This window comes from Heterodontus francisci, chromosome 6 (genome assembly GCF_036365525.1).
Source record: "Heterodontus francisci isolate sHetFra1 chromosome 6, sHetFra1.hap1, whole genome shotgun sequence".
Classification (NCBI taxonomy): domain Eukaryota; kingdom Metazoa; phylum Chordata; class Chondrichthyes; order Heterodontiformes; family Heterodontidae; genus Heterodontus; species Heterodontus francisci.
In genome coordinates this window covers 19,665,433-19,685,729 of record NC_090376.1, presented here as the reverse complement: position 1 = coordinate 19,685,729, position 20,297 = coordinate 19,665,433, and the positions used below count along the sequence as shown (strand labels likewise).

The 20,297-nt window shown below is 42.6% G+C and overlaps 1 protein-coding gene across 3 annotated transcripts in view; it reads right to left on the bottom strand.

Annotated features, from left to right (window-relative positions):
* ppp2r3b (protein phosphatase 2, regulatory subunit B'', beta) overlaps nt 1-20,297 on the bottom strand; it is a 159,269-nt gene that overhangs the window by 36,370 nt on the left and 102,602 nt on the right. For all 3 annotated transcript variants that reach the window (XM_068033220.1, XM_068033223.1, XM_068033221.1), the window contains 4 exons: nt 12,722-12,796; nt 7,273-7,359; nt 6,452-6,608; nt 2,698-2,746 (listed from right to left, as the gene is read on the bottom strand). In XM_068033220.1, the coding sequence (XP_067889321.1) occupies nt 2,698-2,746; nt 6,452-6,608; nt 7,273-7,359; nt 12,722-12,796 (368 nt within the window). The remainder of the gene's footprint in view (nt 1-2,697; nt 2,747-6,451; nt 6,609-7,272; nt 7,360-12,721; nt 12,797-20,297) is intronic.

The window sequence follows — 20,297 nt, the reverse complement described above, 5'->3', positions numbered from 1 at the left end:
GAAGGAATGAAACTTCACACTTGTACATAGGAACATAGGAGCAGGAAAGGCCATTCAGCCCATTGAGCCTGCTCTGCCATTCAATTAGATCACGGCTGATCATCTACCTCACGCCACTTTTCTGCGCTATCCCCATATCCCTTGACGTCATTAATATCTAGAAATCTGCCCAATTTCGATCTTGCTCAATGATTGAGCTTTCACAGCCCTCTAGGGTACAGAATTCCAAAGATTTACCACCCTCCGAGTGAAGAAATTCCTCATCTCAGTCTTAAATGGCCTACCCCTTATTGAGACCATGTCTCCTAGTTCTAGACTTACCAGCCAGGGGAAACATCTTATCTACATCCAACCTTTCACGCCCTATAAGAATTTTGTAAGCTTCAATGAGATCACCCCTCATCTTTTGAAACTCTAGAGAATACAGGCCCAGTTTCCTCAATCTCTCCTCAGAAGACAATCCTGCCATTCCAGAAATCAGTCTGGTGAACCTTTGGCATGGACAGAAAATTGGCTAGCTAACAGGAAACAGAGTAGGCATAAATGGGTCATTTTCTGGTTGGCAACAGGGATCTGTGCCAGGGCCTCAACATTTGACAAATTTATATAAATGACTTACATGACGAGACTGAAGGTATCGTTGCTAAATTTGCTGATGACACAAATATACGCAGGAAGGTATGTTGTGAAGAGGACATAGGGAGGCTATAAAGGGATATAGATAGATTAAATGACTGGGCAAAAATCTGGCAGTTGGAGTATAATGTGGGAAAAATGTGAAGTTGTCTATTTTGGCAGGAAGAATAAAAAAAGCATATTATCTAAATGGTGCGAGATTGCGGAGCTCTGAGACGCAGAGGGATCTCGGTGTCCTAGTGCATGAATCGCAAAAGGTTAGTATGCAGGTACAGCGCGTAATTAGGAAAGTTAATAGAATGTTATCATTTATCGTGAGGGGAATTGAATACAAAAGTAGGGAGCTTATGCTTCGGCTATACAGGGCATTGGTGAGACCACATCTGGAGTACGGTGTATAGTATTGGTCTCCTTATTTAAGGAAGGATGTAAATACATTGGAAGCAGTTCAAAGAAGGTTTGCTAGACTGATACCCGGAATGGGTGGGCTATATTATGAGGAAAGATTGGACAGGCTAGGCTTGTATCCGCTGGAATTTAGAAGAGTAAGAGGCAACCTGATTGAAACATAAAAGATCCTGAGGGGTCTTGACAGGGTGGATGCGGAAAGGACGTTTCCCCTTGTGGGAGAATCTCAAACTGGGGCCACTGTTTAAAAATAAGGGGTCGCCCATTTAAGACAGAGATGAGGAGAATTTTTTTCTCAGAGGGTCGTGAGTCTTTGGAATTCTCTTCCTCAAAAGGCAGTGGAAGTAGAGTCTTTGAATATGTTTAAGGCAGAGGTCTATAGATTCTTGATAACCTTTCACCCCCTTGCTTATTGGGAGCAGGTGGTAATGTGGAGAAATCAGTTCAGCCATGACTTATTGAATGGCGCAGCAGGCTCGAGGAGCCGAGTGACCTACTCCTGCTCCTAATTCGTATGTTTCCTCCCCGAAGAGATGGCTGCAGGGATTTCCTCAGACACACATACACACACTGTAGTTATGCTGCAACCTCTCCCATCCTGCAACCGGCATACGAGATAGTTGTGGTACCAGTGGGATGGAGTAATCCAACTGAACCTGCTCTTACACCCAGACTACAAATGCCAGCAAAATACAGGCATACAGAAGAAATGGGCCAGACAAAAAGTGTTTCAGGCCAGGTTCATGACCTGGAAAATTTCAGACTAGGATAAGCAGCCCTGGTGCCAGCTGTATTCCATAAGAAGGGCTGGTAACTTCTTACATTTCCCTAAACCCCACCCACCTAGCAGGTACCCAAGAGGCACCAAAATTGGCTCAGGCACCCTCTAGAATTATGCAAGTTGCCAGAATGTCAGGGGCATCAGTTGGCAGTTGGCTTCCTGGCAGGATAAAATTACTGCTCTGTCAGTTTTTTTTATTCATTCATGGAATGTGGGTGTCACTGGCTATGACAGCATTTATTGCCTATCCTTAATTGCCCTTGAACTGTGTGGCTTGCGACACCAACTCAGAGGGCATTTAAGAGTCAACCACATTACTGTGGATCTGGAGTCCCATGACGGCCAGACCAGGTAAGAACTGCAGATTTCCTTTCCTAAAGGATGTTAGTGAACCAGATGGGTTTTTTACAACAATTAACAATGGTTTCATGGTCACCATTAGACTAGTTTTTTTTTAAATCCCAGATTTATTAATTGAATTCAAATTTTACCATCTGCCATTTAGGATTTGAACCCATGTCCCCAGAGCGTTAGCCTCAGCCTCTGGGCTACTAGCCCAGTGGCATTACCACTATGCCACCGCCTCCCCTTATGCTGGCAGACTGGGATTGCAGGTTTTCAGGCCCCATAAAATGAGGAGAATCTTGAATTTTGTCACTGAGTAGGGTTTTTGATTAAAAATCAGTGCTCCAATTCAGAACAAGACGCAGATGCAACAACCGTCTAAATTGTAAAAGAAACCTGATTATAAAAGTTGTTCTATGACTAGTCGCTATCAAGTAAAAACTGGGACATTTTATTTTAAAAGCAACTATATAAATTCAAATTGTTGTACTGTTCTTTTGACTTGCATCTAAAAATATTTGCTTTACCTTGTAACTGCTCCGGAGAAAATCCTTTCTATCATTCTGCCTGATATAGCTGAAAGTAAAAAAGAGAAGCATAATTCATATAGCATGCCCTGAAAAATGGAGAAATTTCATAAAACATTACTTACAGATTGTTCCAAATCGATGGATGCTGAGGGACATGCTTTAACCAGGATATTGTTACGACCAAGTGAGAAAGAGGTCTAGGGTTCACTTTCATCCTTCACCTGGTCTTACTGTAACAGGATTTAATTTTAAATACACCATGTTTTTAGCTCCCCCTTGGTGAATCCTTGTTCACCGCTCTCCAATTATAAGGCAAAGAAACCAGCACAAACGGGCTTTCTTAGGTTTAAAGAAGAAAAGTTCAAATTTATTAAACTTAAACCTAAACTCTAGTCGGTTAACGCCTACGGATACACGACGCGCCCACACTAGCATGCACAAGCGATACACACATGCAAAGAGAGACAGAAAGAAAACAGAAGAAATAAAGTGAAAATGTTTGAGGCAATAACTGAGGAGGTTTTTTGTGTTACGATTCTTCGAACTCACTATAGTGCCCTTTATTGTAGGTAGATCTTGCTTTTCGTTGGGGCCCAGTACTCTTCTTAAACCTTGGTCGCTGTCGGAGACTTTTCTCTCTTGGGGTTGATGTGTCTTCAGTTGATTTGGAGTTTCATGAGAAAGAAATGGGAGCAGGCAGACTGGAAAGGCTGTGGCAAGCCAGCCAGGAGAGATCTTCTCAGTCCAGGAGAATTCTGCTTTTACAAATTCAAAAAACTCATGTTGCCCAGCAGGTTAGTCATGTGACTAGCTGGTTTGACCATGTCAGTTTGTGTATTCGGCCATCTTAGCAGTCACCCTGGAATGCAAGCTGCCCACCTTCAATGTCTGGTGATCAAAAGTCCATTGTGGGTTAAATGTGTCAGGGAATGGTCCTTTGCCCTTTCCAAACACTGTGTTAATATGCAAATGTCTTTCCAGCCAAGATCTATCAACATTTAAAAAAAAAGTCCTTTCTTCACTCCAGTAACAGTTTAAAATCAATGTACATGACAAAATTAAATTGCCTCATTCTTGGCAGGTGAGGGCCTAGCATGACAACATTTCTTACAGATTGTTCCAAATCGATGGATACTGAGGGACATGCTTTAACTAGGATACGCACTATTTGTGACATTACAGCTTACTTTCACTTAAACATCCATTTATACTATGCAAGAAAAATCTAATTTAGAGCAATTTCAAACCAAATATATTTGACATTAATTTATTGGTTATATCACTTTAAAATAATTGCATTCCCCAATGGAATTTCAACTATAGGTAGAAATTAGACTTGAAAATATTCCCCTGGATTACTGTAATTGTTAACATTGGTCAAATTCTGGTTCAAATCATTTAAAAAAGTTAAGATGGCATATTTGTGCTCATGGGTAGATATCCAAGATCTAAATGGGCTCCCTCTTGTCTTTCTATCTTGTAAGCACCATGGAAAGAAATCAAAATCAATTCACATAAAAAGAACTAAGTCCACAATGAAAAACATGCATCTGTCTTAATATCACAACCAATTAATTCTATGATAGCCAGGGTTTGCCACTAATGCGTTTGCCAGTCTGTGAATTTAACCTCCAACATCCTACCATTCATAGTAAATGATCAGGAAGTTTGTAGGCTGAGTAAGAAAGCCCAGCCCCTGTTTAAGTTTTGTAATGATTTTCTAAATGAACTTTTTGAAAATTATTTGGAGGCATGATAAAATGTCAGCTTCTGTTATGTGGATAAATTCTATAGGGGTTCTCCCACTTGTCAGCCTTAACGTCTGTAAAAGAGCTGCAGAAACCCTTAAAAACTAGCACCAACGCCATTTATCCAGATTTTCCGAAGGTCAGCTGAAGTTCCAGCGGATGATCCAGAGAACTCCTTTGGTAATTTACTCCCAATGTCCTTAATTAAATGTGCACCTCAAGTGATTCAATTAACAAAAGTAGCTAGTCTTATTAATGATTTGAAATAAAGTGTGGGGCAAGTTAATTTTAATTATTGGTGTCAACAATCTCGAGCCTGATTACTGCCTGGGCAAGCTGTTGGCATGGTAAGAGATAAGAAAGTGTAGATGTACAAAGGGACCTGGGTACCCTTGTAAATAAGTCACTGAAAGCTAACATGCAGGTGCAGCAAGCAGTTAGGAAGGCTAATGGTATGTTAGCCTTTATTGCAAGAATACAGGAGTAGTGAAGTTTTTAGTTTTAGAGATACAGCACTGAAACAGGCCCTTCGGCCCACCGAGTCTGTGCCGACCATCAACCACCCATTTATACTAATCCTACACTAATCCCATATTCCTACCACATCCCCACCTGTCCCTATATTTCCCTACCACCTACCTATACTAGGGGCAATTTATAATGGCCAATTTACCTACCAACCTGCAAGTCTTTTGGCTTGTGGGAGGAAACCGGAGCACCCGGAGAAAACCCACGCAGACACAAGGAGAACTTGCAAACTCCACACAGGCAGTACCCAGAATTGAACCCGGGTCGCTGGAGCTGTGAGGCTGCAGTGCTAACCACTGCGCCACTGTGAAGTCTTGCTTCAATTGTATAGAATTGCTTAGACAGCATTTGGAGTACTGAGTGCAGTTTTGGTCCCCTTACCTTAGGAAGGATATTATTGCCATAGAGGGAGTGCAACGAAGATTCACCAGACTTGTTCTCGGGATGACGGGACTGTCCTATGAAGAGAGATTGGGGAAACTGGGCCTGTATTCTCTAGAGCTTTGAAGAATGAGAGGTGATCTCATTGAAACCTACAAAATACTTAAAGGATACTTGCAGTTGAGTTGTTTCCCCTGGTTGGGAGTCTAGAACCAGGGAACACAATTTCAAAATAAGGGGGAAGCCACTTAGGACAGAGATGAAGAGAAATGTCTTTACTTACAGGGTTGTGAATCTTTGGAATTCTCTATCCCAGAGGGCCATGGAAGCTGAGTCATTGAGTTTGTTTAAAACAGAGATTGACAGATTTCTAAATACAAATGACAGAAGGGGATATGAGGATAATGTGGGACAAAGGCATTGAAGTGGATGATTAGCCATCATCACATTGAATGGCTCCTACGTTCCTATGAGGGACCCGACAGGTATCTAAATACTGCATATCATATAGACTGTTTTGGGAAAGGCTAGTGTAAATGCTAGGGAGCTCTAATTCAGCTCAGGTTGGCTGATTCTCAACAGTTGAAATCTTAATGGTCAAGATTCACAACACAGTTATAACAGTTACCCACAGCAGTGACCAATGAGATTGTCTTTAAAACTCTTCAGTTTTCAACTAAAATAATGAACAGGATGCTCAATTTATAATTTTGCGTCAATAGAGAACTAAAGAAAAATGTTTCCAAACTTAATGTTCTCACTGAGATAAATAGAATTAATGCAATTTCTCCTGCTCATTATATATATATATATATATATATATATTTACTTTTTTCTCCAAAAATAAAAGTTATATTGATGGGCTGTGATTTAATTACATTGTGTTTGCCTTAATAAAACGAGTAAGATGAGAAATAGGCAATACAGTACAGGTTTCTGTTTTGTGGATAGGTTTATGTTCCAGCAAGTAAAGGAGGCTGACTTTAAATAGTTTTTCCAGATTGCTGTTCACCATTTATTTATGCACGGTCTGTCATTTGAAACATCAAGCAGCTGACTCTTAATAACCTGCTACTTCATGTTGCATGTCATACCATCATCATTATGTCTTGCCAGGTCCTTCTGATCAATGTAGAGGTCATGGTCAGTGTCGAGTTCCCAGAATTTACAATAGATCACATAAAAGTGCTCATAGGAGAAAAATTCCGTGAGCTGATTAATGTCTTCTTCCTCTTCCAATAAGGCTAGGTTCTGTGAATTAAAAAACACATCCTTATTTTAGAATTCATACAAAGTTTCCAAGAAGTAATTACTCCAACATTGCAGAGGGCTAACCTTCAGCTGAGGATAATTCAAATTAATAAAACTTTAAACAAACTTTTTAGTCACATTCCCACCATTTATACTCTGTTGATGCATGCCTTATTTGCAAGCAAACAGCCAAATTGGTAAATCTTTAACTTTGGTTCAGCATTGCACAATCTTCAATTACACTTTTAGTGCAAATCTAATTTTAACATTTACAAATAGCTTGATGGATTAATACCTTTGACTTCACTTGCAATAATAGGAATTAAAACATTTCTCTAATTATGGATATTAAAATTTACTGCAGTGACAATTAATGTAACACAGGTGGTGCCGAACATAAATCATGGTATGTTCACAATACCAGTGCAAGCTCTGAACAATAGGACAACCTGTTGGCTACGTCGGAAAATCAGACAAGTTCTATCTCAAGGAAGCTTCTTTTAAAAATAAACAGATAAAAATGCCAGCAATAATTAATGGAGTTAGATCTTTGAATCTGAGTGATGAGGGAAATTAAGTACTACACTGACCACAGTGGAAAAGAACAGAAAGATTCAAATGAGAGAGGAGTAAGAATACCCAAACAGATTGCAGGAGACCATACCTGTAGAAGGTTGCTTTTCCTAATTTCTGTACAAGTTATACGTCCTGTCCATGATCTGTTTACTGTGTAAAATATCCTCTGAATGACCTGTATAATAAGACATCAAGATTAAAACATATAAACTAACCTAATTTGCACATGATACCAAACTAGGAGAGCCAGCCAGAGATTACAAAATAAGCTAAACAAGATACAAGTTTCAGGTTAATGACCTTTCATCAGAAACGGAAGAGGTTCAGCGAATAACAGTTTCTAAACAGGTACAAAGCCAGGTTAAAAAAGGGGGTGGACAGGTGGTAAAGGAGAAAAGAACAATGGGGACGGTCTGTGATAGGGCAAGAGCGATAAAATGAAAAAGAGATGATGGTGCAAGGCAAAAGGGGGTAGTAGTGGGACAAGTAAAGAAAAGGATGAACCCACAGGAGATGCAAGTGGTTATAGCAGAGTAGCAGAGGGGGAGGAAAGCATGAAAAATCTGGCAAAGAGCCAAAGGCTTCCATGCCCTGGGAATATAGTAAAGAAATGCATTTGGCCCCAGCATTAGAGACGACCTCGAAGGCCATGCATCCATAGGGAAATCCGCACCCCAAGCATAAGCCCACACCTTCTCCACTCCCAGTGGCTCTGGTGCAGCTGTTCTCGATTACCAGCACCAGCTGTCCAAGAAAATTGGAGCGGTGGTTAAGATCTAAAAGTTGTTAAATTCAATGGTAAGGGCAGAATACTGTAAAGTGCCGAAGATATTTTTATTCAATCATGGGAATGTGGGCATTGCTAGCAAGCCCAGCATTTATTGCCCATCCTTAATTGACCTCAAGAAGGTGGTGGTAAGCCATCTTCTTGAACCACTGCAATTCATGTGGTGTAGGTACACCCACAGTGCCAGTGAAGGAATAGTGATATAGCTCCGTCAGGATGGTGTGCGACTTGGAAGCAGAACTTTCAGGTTGTAGTGCTCCCATGCACCTGGTGTCGAAGGAGCCTTGGCACGTTGCTGCAGTCCATCTTGCAGACAGCACCATAACTGACCAAGATGACCGGATCTTGAAGGACATTTTTGCCAGACTCGGCCTGCATCAGGTGGTGAGACAACCAACAAAGAAAAAAACATACTTTATCTCATCCTCACCAATCTACCTGTGACAGGTGCATCTGTCCATGATAGTATTGGTAGCAGTGACCACCGCATAGTCCTTTTGGAGATGAAGTCTAGTCTTCACACGGAGGACATGCTCCATCAGGCTGTGTGGCACTACCACAGTGTTAAATGGGACAGACTCAGAACAGATCTAGCAGCTCAAAACTTGGTACCCATGAGGCGCTGTTGGCCATTAGCAGCAGCAGAATTGTGTGTGACCACAATCTGTAACCTCATGGTCCAGCACATCTCACTCCACCATTACCAACAAGTCAGGGGATTTATCCTGGCTCAATAAAGTGTGCAGGAGCGCATGCCAGGAGCAGCACCAGACATGCCTAAAAATAAGCTGCCAACCTGGTGAAGCTACAACATAGTACTTATATGCATGCAAAACAGCAGAAGCAGCATGCTATAGAAAGAGTTAAATGATCCCACAACCAACAGATCAGATCAAAGCCCTGCAGCCCAGTCGTGAATGTTGGTGGACAATTAAACAACAAACAGAGAAGGCGGCTCCACAAACATCCCCATCCTCAATGATGGGAGAACCCAGCAGTTCAGTGCAAAAGACAAGGCTTAAGCATTTGCAACCATCTTCAGCCAGAAGTGCCGAGTGAATACTCCATCTCAGCCTCCTCCCGAGGTCTGCAACATTACAGATGGCAGTCTTCAGCAAACTCAATTCACTCCACGTGATATCAAGAAATGGCTCAACGCACTGGATACTACAAAGGTTATGGGCCCTGACAACATTCCGGCATTAGTATTGAAGACTTGTGTTCCAAAACTAGTTGCGCCTCTAGCCAAGCTGTTCCAGTACAGCTACAATACAGGCAAGTTCCCGGCAATGTGGAACATTGCTCAGGTATGTCTTGTTCACATAAAGCAAGACAAATGCAATCCGGCCAATTATCAACCCATCAATCTACTCTTGAGCATCAACAAAGCGATGGAAGGTGCTGTTCCTTACCAATGCTCAATTTGGGTTCCACCAGGCCCACTCGGCTCCTGATATCAACACAGCTTTGGTCCTAATATGGACAAAAGAACTGAATTCAAGAGGTGAGGTGAGAGTGACTGCCTTTGACGTCAAGGCAGCATTTCACCGAGTGTGATATCACGAATCCAAGCAAAACTGAAGTCAATGAGAATCAAGGGTAAAATCCTCCATACAGAGCACAAAGAAAGATGGCTGCGGTTGTTGGAGGCGAATCACTTCATCTGAAGGACATTGCCGTAAGAGTTCCTCAGGATAGTTTCCTAGGCCCAACCATCTTGAGCTGCTTCATCGATGACCTTCCCTTCAACATAAGGTCAGAAGTGGGGATGTTCGCCGATGATTGCACAATGTTTAATACCATTTCCAAACTCCTCACATAACGAAGCAGTCCATGCCCAAATGCAGCAAGACCTGAACAACATTCAGGCTTGAGCTGATAAGTGGCAAGTAACATTTGCACAAACAAAGGCCAGGCAATGGCCTCCTCCAACGACAGCAATCCGCCAAGCTTCCTTCGACAGTACCTTCCAAACCCATGTCTCTTTCTCCCAGAAGAATAAGGGCAGCAGACGCATAGAAACACCAAGTCCCCCTCCAAATTTGGAACAATGTCACAGTTCCTTCACTGTCGCTGGGTCAAAATCCTAGAACCCCCTCCCCAACAGCATCGTGGGTGTATCTACACCACATGGGTGCATTGGTTGAATGAGGCACTCAGCATCATCTGCTCAAGGACCATAAATGCTGGCTTTGCCAAAGACATTCACATTCCATGAATAAAAAAAGTCCCCCACCCAGAGTACATTCTCTGTCTTTGCTAACCTCAGTGCTTCTTCCAAGTGGTGTTCAACATGGAAAAGTAGTGATTCATCATCTGAGGGAGGTGGCAATTAGTAGGTTTGCTTGGCCATGTTTGACCTTATGCCATGAGACTTCATTGGATCCAGAGTCAATGTTGAGAACTCCCAAGGCCACTCCCTTCCGACTGTATACCACTGTCCTGCCACCTTAGTTGGATCTATCCTGCCGGTGGGACAGGACATACTCAGGTTTGGTGATGGAAGAATCTGGGCATTGCCTGTAAGGTATGATTCAGTGGGTAGACTATGGAACAGTTCTCCAAATTTTGGCACAAGTTCTCAAATGTTAGTGAGGAGGACTTTGCAGGGTCGAGTGGGCTGGGTGTGCCTTTGTCAAGTCTGGTGCCTAGGTCGATATGGGTGGTCCATCCAGTTTTATTCTTACTCAAATTTTCTGTAGAGGTTTGATGAAATGGAGGACCTTGCTAGGCTGTTTCAGAGGGCAGTTAAGCATCAACCACATGGTTCTAGATCTGGAGTCACATATAGGCCAGGTAAGGACAGTGGTGAACCGGATGAGATTTTACTACAATCATGACCGTCTAAGAGGAGGCTAGCTTTTTATTCCAGATTTAATTAATGCTAGCATCACAGTTAGAGTCATTATTGCACAGAATGAGGCTATTCGGTCTATCGAGCCTATGCAGGGCACAAATATCAAGTCCAAGTCCAGACTTTTAGGAGAGCCGGAGACCTTCAAGTCAAAATAAAAATTAAAACAGTAAACGACACACAAGACAATTCAATGGATAAATTTAAATCATGCCATCGAGAAATAGGTAATTTTTTCTTTTGGATTTGAGAAATTTAGATAACAGAGGAAATAAATGGCAATTCAAAAATATTCAGAGGAATAAAGTCTGTTCTGTGAAACCACTGACAACCACAGCTTGCAGCTAAATGCAGACTCAAACCAAATGTTTTTAATAGAGGAATAATGCAGAGGGATCATCAATTTAAAATCACCAAGAGTAAGGAAAGGTTACAGAAATTTCTTTACACACAGGTTTGTTGAAGAACTGAGTGATCTGTCAAAGCAAATGGTTGAGACGAAGACCACTGTTGCTTTGAAGGGAAAATTAAGATAAGTATTTGAAGCAGTAATACAAGGCTATGGTGAGTCAGCAGGGCAGTGGAAATAGTTTTAGATTGTTCTATCAAAAAGCCGGTACAGACACAATGGGGCCCGAAATTAGCACCTGTTTCCGCTGCTCGCCCATCACCACATGTGGTAAGAAGGGGGTGGGGGGTTTTAAAAAAAGAACACAAAATATCACCCCAACCCACCACATAGGCTACCACTTTTACTGGGGTGGGTTGTGTGGTGTGCGTGTATCCTGTCTTGGAGAGGAGGGATACTTCATTACAATATTTAAATTAAGCTCCAATAATGATGTTGGGAACCTGTTTAAATTTAACGCTTGTCTGCCATGTTTCCCAGGGCTCAGGAAACTCAGCAGCGAAATGGATTAGGTACCAGCTGGCTGCAAAAGACAAGTACATTTTAGAGCACTCTCAGGAGTCATGAGGGACAGGTCCGCTCCAGCGAATATTTGGCTATTGTGGCCTCTCCTTGCTGTTGCGATCGGTCAGCCATTTCCCCCTTTAACCCATCTTCAGCTATCTGCCCTGAAATCAGCAAAACTCCTCCAAGCCCCAATCTTGACCCTCCTGCCCCACGATCCGCTGACCCCCCTTTATCAGCCCCTGAACCAGAAACTCCTGTCTTGTGATATACCAACACCCTCCCATCCAGATATCCCAGTCGACCTACCGCATCTTCCTGATCTCGAGCTGCCAAACACTGCAGTCAAACAAACCTCCCCCACCAATTTTTCTCTCCCTCGTGATTGCCGGGCTCCGACCCTCCCCAATCAACCCCTGAATTTTCTCGATCGCTGGGGACAGTCCCCAACTACGGCTTTCTGCCTCTGGCTTTCCTAGCTGGCAGACAGCCAGCCTGTCGATTTGGCCAGCTACCAGTTGGGAAACAGACTAAAAAATAGATAGCGAGGCTCTCTATTAAATTCGAAGGACCTCCTTGTCCCAGATTTCTAGATTTCCTTCTACCCCAACTACATTCCTCCATTCCCCGTAAATATCAGGGCCAATGGGTCAGATGGCCTCCTGTCATGTAAACTTCTGTTTTATGACCCTTTGGGAGCTAGCTATACTTGCATTTCTGATAAAAATTTAATACATGTATTATAAGTTTTCACTCTATCCATTGTTCTGCCCCTTCCTGATATTTATTTATTTATTTATTTTAACTCCACTGGTTTTAGAAAGATGTTTTGAGACATGTTCAAGATGATTAAAATGGAAAGTAAGCAGCCTCCATTTTTTTAGTTATCAACCAGCAATTCTGCAGTAATCTAGTTGGCAGGGTTGAAAGAAACAGATGACAAAAACATCAGTTACAAACAGTCCTCTAGAAGAAGTACTTACTGTGGTAATATATCGAGTATGAAATTCTGCAGCTTCTCTTAGAAACGTCAACCCAGGGTGCGTATTTACCACATCCTACAAAAGGAAATCAGCAGCTGTTCAAGCAGTACAATTCTCACTAACATTTCCAACTTATTTCAAATCATTACCCTCTTCTATATTTTAAAGATGTTCAAATAGCATCAGTTAAATTTAGATCAGAAACACTGCAACTATATTAGTTGCTTTGAAATCTGGAACTCTCTCCCTCAAAGAAATGTTGATGCTAGGTCAATCAAAAATTTCAAAACAGAGATTGATTGTTTTTTTTTTATGTAAGGGCATTAAGGTTACGGAACCAAGTTGGGTACATGGAGTTAATTTACAGATTAGCTATTCTTTAATTGTATGGTGGAACAGGGGCCTGAATGTTTTTTTAAAAATTCATTCATGGGATGTGGGCATCGCTGGCTAGGCCAGCATTTATTGCCCATCCCTAATTGCCCTCGAGAAGGCGGTGGTGAGCAACCTTCTTGAACCGCTGCAGTCCATGTGAGGTAGGTATACCCACAGTGCTGTTAGGAAGGGAGTTCCGGGATTTTGACCCAGTGACAGTGAAAGAACGGCGATATAGTTCCAAGTCAGCATGGTGTGGGGCTTGCAGGGGAACTTGCAGGTCCTATGATGTTACAATGTGTTCTGGGAAATACAGTAAAGAATCTGTAATAGAAGGTGTGTGCCGAATTTTAGTTATCCAAAACTAACAAAAATATAATTTTTAAATATTTCAGCTCTAAAAATCATGCATCTTCCTGTGAATGAACCAAAAGCACAACTAACTCACAAATTTGGCTCTTGGGGGCATAGCCATTAAGTTGCCTTTGCCTTATTAGAAACCTCTGGCATGGTAAAAACATATAGTTGCTGACAGCCAACTCAAATAGATGAAGCTGTTATTTCTTCCCGTACAGGTAAGTGAAACACTTTTTGAAGGAGATTCCTCAGTAAATTAGGAAAATTGCTAGAATAAGAAAATTTAAAATATAGTTTTCAAAGCAAATGCAGATGTCCAAGCCACTGGATAACTGCACGGCAATAACTTAAAGTTACTTTCTGCTTTGCTCTAAGTCAACAGAAAAGAAAAATTGGGCAAGGTGTAAAATGGGCTGCCGAATTGCTATCTTCTGCTTTGTGCTACCGACCCAAGACTAAATTCATATACATGTTCTTTCCACTTCAACTGTTGGAATTAAAAATAATTTCAGATCTTTAGGTTTTAAAGATTGGAGAAAGAGGGAGTTGCTTATGAAGCAATGGAAGGAAAAGTCTCAAGCAGCAATGAAAATTAATAAGATGGTGCCCTTTCTCATGGCTCCTTTCCCACCTGCCCTATTACAGTCACTTCACCTCTTCAAATGTTTTCTCCTTCCATGCCTGCAAGATTAACCCCAGTGCGCATATCCTTGGCCCTCTATGTAACATTTATGCGAACATTCTCTCGCGCTCTCCTCTCTAACTAAACCCTCAAATTTCCTGCTCAACGTACATCCTGAGTTTTGGTTACAAGCAAAGTTCACGAGATGACCACATAAAATTCAGGTAGTCTGATCACTGCAGTGATGATCATCTCTGCACTAAAAGCCAGGCAGAAAAACCTAAATTAAGTCTGAAGTAGAAAATCAACTCTACTACATAAGCCTATATAAAAACTTAGCCATAACCTACAGTTCATCTGAACTCCCTAATGGGATTACTGTGTGGAATCCCACTGTTCATCATCTGCTATCTTACGTTAGAGACATTAAACTACTTTTGTTCCAGTCCGACACAATACTTGAATTCATTTCATCTATATACAATATCCAAAAGTCAGCTTGGTTTGGTGGTAGAACACTCACTTTTGTGACAGGAGGTTTTGGGTTCAAGCCCCATGCCAGGCCTTCACAGAAACAGATCAATACTTCAGTGCTGTAATTCTGAAGTGCTGCATTGACAGAGATGCTGTCTTTCAGATGAAATTATAAACCCAGATCTCATCCACCTATTTCAGTGGATTGTAAAAAAAATCCAATTTTTGAAGAGGAGAATGTTTCCCTGGTGTCGTGGCCAACATTCATCCCTCAACTATCGCTAGTAATAACCGATTAATTGGTCATGCATCCATTCCATTTTGTGGAACTTTTTTGTGTATAACTTGACTATCAGGTTTGCCTACATAACAGCAATGTTTATACTACAGAAGTCGTTCAGCTGCCATGAACCAGTTCAGGTTTCCCCGAGGTTACAAAAAGGTGTAATATAGTTGCAACTTCTTTCACACATTTATGTACACCGTGCAAGGGCAACATCTAATTTGCCATCAGAAACTTTTGATGGGTTAACACCTTGCAAATATACTGGCAATCATCACCCCATGCATAGCAATCTACTTTTGCTGCTACAATGAAAGCATAAACTAATATCTAAAAGAGGGCTGTACCAGGTTGTGGTTGGGAACTAACAGTATTTGCAAAGAAGTTTGTGAGGGCTATAGAAGGTTGTGCATTTAACGTGAGGTTATAAACTGCATTCATAAAATCTACGAACACTTGGGAGGCAATTTAGGTCAAAGTAAAAAGGCACAGCTGGTATGGATACATGAGTATCATATACAAACGCACGTAAATGTCCATATCCATACATAGAATTATGGATGCTTACAAAATTAAGAGTACAATTCAATTCAGAGTTCTGAAAATGCTGTAAACTGCATAAATACAGTTACTTGAAGTGCTTTAACAAAATCAGTGAGGTTGCGTTATGATCTTAAAAGCATCTGAAAAGAGGTTATTTGGGAAAGTGATCCTCCTTTCCATTGGCAAAGGAAACTTTTTTTTAAAAAACATCTTTATGCTATGCTTTTAATTACTAATTATATAGTTGAATATTAAATGTCAATCACAAAATTTAAAATTGATGTGTCCATGTTTGTTACCATTTGTATAATGTTATAACAGTTTTCATTTTTGTACTAAAATCTTGGACTTCTATGTGTTTTAAAAAACTGAGAAAAGTATTCTTCTTGCTCAGTGGAAGACACCTGTAAAGAATTGGAATTCCTGCAACGTTTTGAAAGGAAGTTCAGATCAAGAGTTGAACTTTATGGGTGCTTTGAAAGGAAGTTGAACTTGTACAAGGACAGGAAGGCCAGCAGTTTCAAGGAAAACACAGGGGTTTGACCTTTCGTCAGAGCAGCTTTTGAACCAGGTGGAAACACTGGGCTTAATTTTAATCACACGTCGCATTTCTCAGCAGCGCTCTTTCAACTCGGTAGCCACCCCCAATGACGTACAGGGGCAGGCTCCATGTCCCCAGCAACGGCATCTGGTGCCACTGCGCAGGCCTGCCGCCATTTTTTAAAGGGCTTTAAGCCCTTAGAATTACTTTTAATTTTTTTTTTAAAGAAGGTGCAGCAGTGCTAAACTTTTATTAAAGATGTGGATAGCTCTTCCCCACTCCCCCCAACGGTCATTTCAATGTCCAAAATGACCAACACATGCTTTTTTCCATACCCGAACTTCACCCTCTAAACTTGCAACCCTTCCCACCATCCCCACATCCAATAAAAATTGATTTCTCCACTCCTCCACCCCTCCTGCCCTGAAATTTTTATTACTCCCCCCTCCCCACCTGGTTCTCACCTCTGAACTTCATGCGGAGTTCCGAGGGCGCGTGAAGCATGAATGGCGGCCATAAAATCGACGTGGGACGGTCGCCGCCTGCAGGAAGTACATTTACTTATCAATGTTCACTTGCATATGGAGATGAAGGACCTGCCACTAGACGGTGGGGGGCCACAATGAGGGCCCCCCGCCAACAGTAACATGAGACGGGCCCTTCTAGACGTTGCGGGTCGAGGCGGGTCTCTCCCCACAGAATTCTACCGGCCCCTGCGCCACATCTTCAAGGGGCCTGTAAAAGTCAGCCCATGTCTGGACATGTGACCATGTTCAGGAAGGTTCTTTTTTCACCCTGGACCTTTTAAAAATCCTGTGAATTGGACAAAGGACAGGCATTTGAAATCTTTGCTTGACCTGCCTGGAGCAAGAGAGAAAAGATCCAGAAAAGTGTTACCTCTCTCTGTAAAGGAGATTCGTGTCTCTAAAAAAAGGAATCCAGCATTTGAAAGGTGGCCGATTGCTGTTGCCTCTGGTTCTGAAGAATTCTTGCATCCAGTGAGATTCCTGCTACCTCCTGTGTTCTAAGAAATCCTGCAATCTGAAGAATTCTTCTACTGCTAGACTGCTGCTTCAGAACCCAAGCTACAACCCTGATATAAGATCTATTTGACGCCTGCTGCAGTTAAATTGCCGTGAACATTTACCCATCACAGACTGTTCATCAATGTTGCCTGGAGAGACTTCGAGTGGCATCCAACTTTTCGACTCTGGGACACCTCACCGTACCAAAAACATCCTACCAGGACGTGAACCTCAATTAGTTTTATTATTCTTAAGAAACAGTTGTAAACCAAAAATCCTTTCCCCCGGTTAAGCATTTAAAAAAAAAATGTATGTGTGCGTGCATGAGGGTTAAGGAATTAAGGAGTTTTTTCATATATCGATTTATCTCGTTAGTAGTTAAGAGCTATTATTTATTTTCTTATAAATAGTTAATGTTGCTGCTGTTTAAAGAAACCTGGTTTGGTGTGCTTTATTCTGGGGGAAAATAGATTGTTTAATCTTCGGTAGGTGGCAAACTTTATTTGATATGCTATGACCTGTGGAGTAGTGGGACTGACTTAACAGTGCATTACTCCTACCTTGGTTGTAACAATAACATGATTTGAAGTCGACAATTCTGGGAAATAAATCCGCAAACAAATAGTAAACAGGCAGATGCATTCAAAAGCATTTGGGAGAAACAAACATGAAGAATCAAAATTATTTTCAACCCATTTGCTTTCATACTCTCTTCCACAGTTCCACTCTTGAACAGCTCTCCCAAAGTACTTTACCACATTTTTAGAGAATAAAAATATTTTGCAACAAAAAAATGTCAGAGGAAGTAGAAAGAAGGGAGGGATTGCCAGGTCACAATTTTGAAAATTGGAGTAATGTTATGGTACACTGATGAAATGATACAGGGTAGTCTTTTTTCTTTTGGGCCTCCTTATCTCGAGAGACAATGGATACGCGCCTGGAGGTGGTCAGTGGTTTGTGAAGCAGCGCCTGGAGTGGCTATAAAGGCCAATTCTGGAGTGACAGGCTCTTCCACAGGTGCTGCAGAGAAATTTGTTTGTTGGGGCTGTTGCACAGTTGGCTCTCCCCTTGCGCCTCTGTCTTTTTTCCTGCCAACTACTAAGTCTCTTCGACTCGCCACAATTTAGCCCTGTCTTTATGGCTGCCCGCCAGCTCTGGCGAATGCTGGCAACTGACTCCCACGACTTGTGATCAATGTCACACGATTTCATGTCGCGTTTGCAGACGTCTTTATAACGGAGACATGGACGGCCGGTGGGTCTGATACCAGTGGCGAGCTCGCTGTACAATGTGTCTTTGGGGATCCTGCCATCTTCCATGCGGCTCACATGGCCAAGCCATCTCAAGCGCCGCTGACTCAGTAGTGTGTATAAGCTGGGGATGTTGGCCGCTTCAAGGACTTCTGTGTTGGAGATATAGTCCTGCCACCTGATGCCAAGTATTCTCCGAAGGCAGCGAAGATGGAATGAATTGAGACGTCGCTCTTGGCTGGCATACGTTGTCCAGGCCTCGCTGCCGTAGAGCAAGGTACTGAGGACACAGGCCTGATACACTCGGACTTTTGTGTTCCGTGTCAGTGCGCCATTTTCCCACACTCTCTTGGCCAGTCTGAACATAGCAGTGGAAGCCTTACCCATGCGCTTGTTGATTTCTGCATCTAGAGACAGGTTACTGGTGATAGTTGAGCCTAGGTAGGTGAACTCTTGAACCACTTCCAGAGCGTGGTCGCCAATATTGATGGATGGAGCATTTCTGACATCCTGCCCCATGATGTTCGTTTTCTTGAGGCTGATGGTTAGGCCAAATTCATTGCAGGCAGACGCAAACCTGTCGATGAGACTCTGCAGGCATTCTTCAGTGTGAGATGTTAAAGCAGCATCGTCAGCAAAGAGGAGTTCTCTGATGAGGACTTTCCGTACTTTGGACTTCGCTCTTAGACGGGCAAGGTTGAACAACCTGCCCCCTGATCTTGTGTGGAGGAAAATTCCTTCTTCAGAGGATTTGAACGCATGTGAAAGCAGCAGGGAGAAGAAAATCCCAAAAAGTGTGGGTGCGAGAACACAGCCCTGTTTCACACCACTCAGGATAGGAAAGGGCTCTGATGAGGAGCCACCATGTTGAATTGTGCCTTTCATATTGTCATGGAATGAGGTGATGATACTTAGTAGCTTTGGTGGACATCCGATCTTTTCTAGTAGTCTGAAGAGACCACGTCTGCTGACGAGGTCAAAGGCTTTGGTGAGATCAATGAAAGCAATGTAGAGGGGCATCTGTTGTTCACGGCATTTCTCCTGTATCTGACGAAGGGAGAACAGCATGTCAATAGTCGATCTCTCTGCACGAAAGCCACACTGTGCCTCAGGGTAGACGCGCTCGGCCAGCTTCTGAAGCCTGTTCAGAGCGACTCGAGCAAAGACTTTCCCCACTATGCTGAGCAGGGAGATTCCACGGTAGTTGTTGCAGTCACCGCGGTCACCTTTGTTTTTATAGAGGGTGATGATGTTGGCATCGCGCATGTCCTGGGGTACTGCTCCCTCGTCCCAGCACAGGCATAGCAGTTCATGTAGTGCTGAGAGTATAGCAGGCTTGGCACTCTTGATTATTTCAGGGGTAATGCTGTCCTTCCCAGGGGCTTTTCCGCTGGCTAGGGAATCAATGGCATCACTGAGTTCCGATTTGGTTGGCTGTATGTCCAGCTCATCCATGACTGGTAGAGGCTGGGCTGCATTGAGGGCAGTCTCAGTGACAGCATTCTCCCTGGAGTACAGTTCTAGGTAGTGCTCAACCCAGCGGTCCATCTGTTTGCGTTGGTCAGTGATTATGTCCCCCGATTTAGATTTGAGGGGGGTGATCTTCTTGATGGTTGGCCCAAGAGCTCTCTTCATGCCATCATACATTCCTCTGATGTTTCCGGTGTCTGAGGCCAGCTGAATATGGCTGCATAGGTGTTGCCAGTAGTCGTTTGCGCAACGCCTAGCTGTTCTTTGTGCAGTACTTCTGGCTGCTTTAAGTGCTGCGGATGTTAAATCGCTGGGGGCTTTCTTGTAGTTCAAAAGTGCAATGCGCTTAGCGGCTATGACAGGTTCCAGCTCTTCATTATGAGATTGAAACCAGTCTGCATTTCTCTTCGCACTTTTGCCGTAGGTGGTCAAAGCTGACTCATAGATGGCGTCTCTGATGTGGGCCCACTTGGTCTCAGCATCCCCTGTGGGAGTGTTTTGAAGGGCTGTTACAAGTGAATTTAGAAATTTTTGTAACAGCTGTGGGTGAGAAATTCTGCTCGTGTTGATGCGCGGGTGGCCCTTCTGCTTGGAATGATGCAACTTCTTTGGTCTGAGTCTAACCTTGCTGCACAC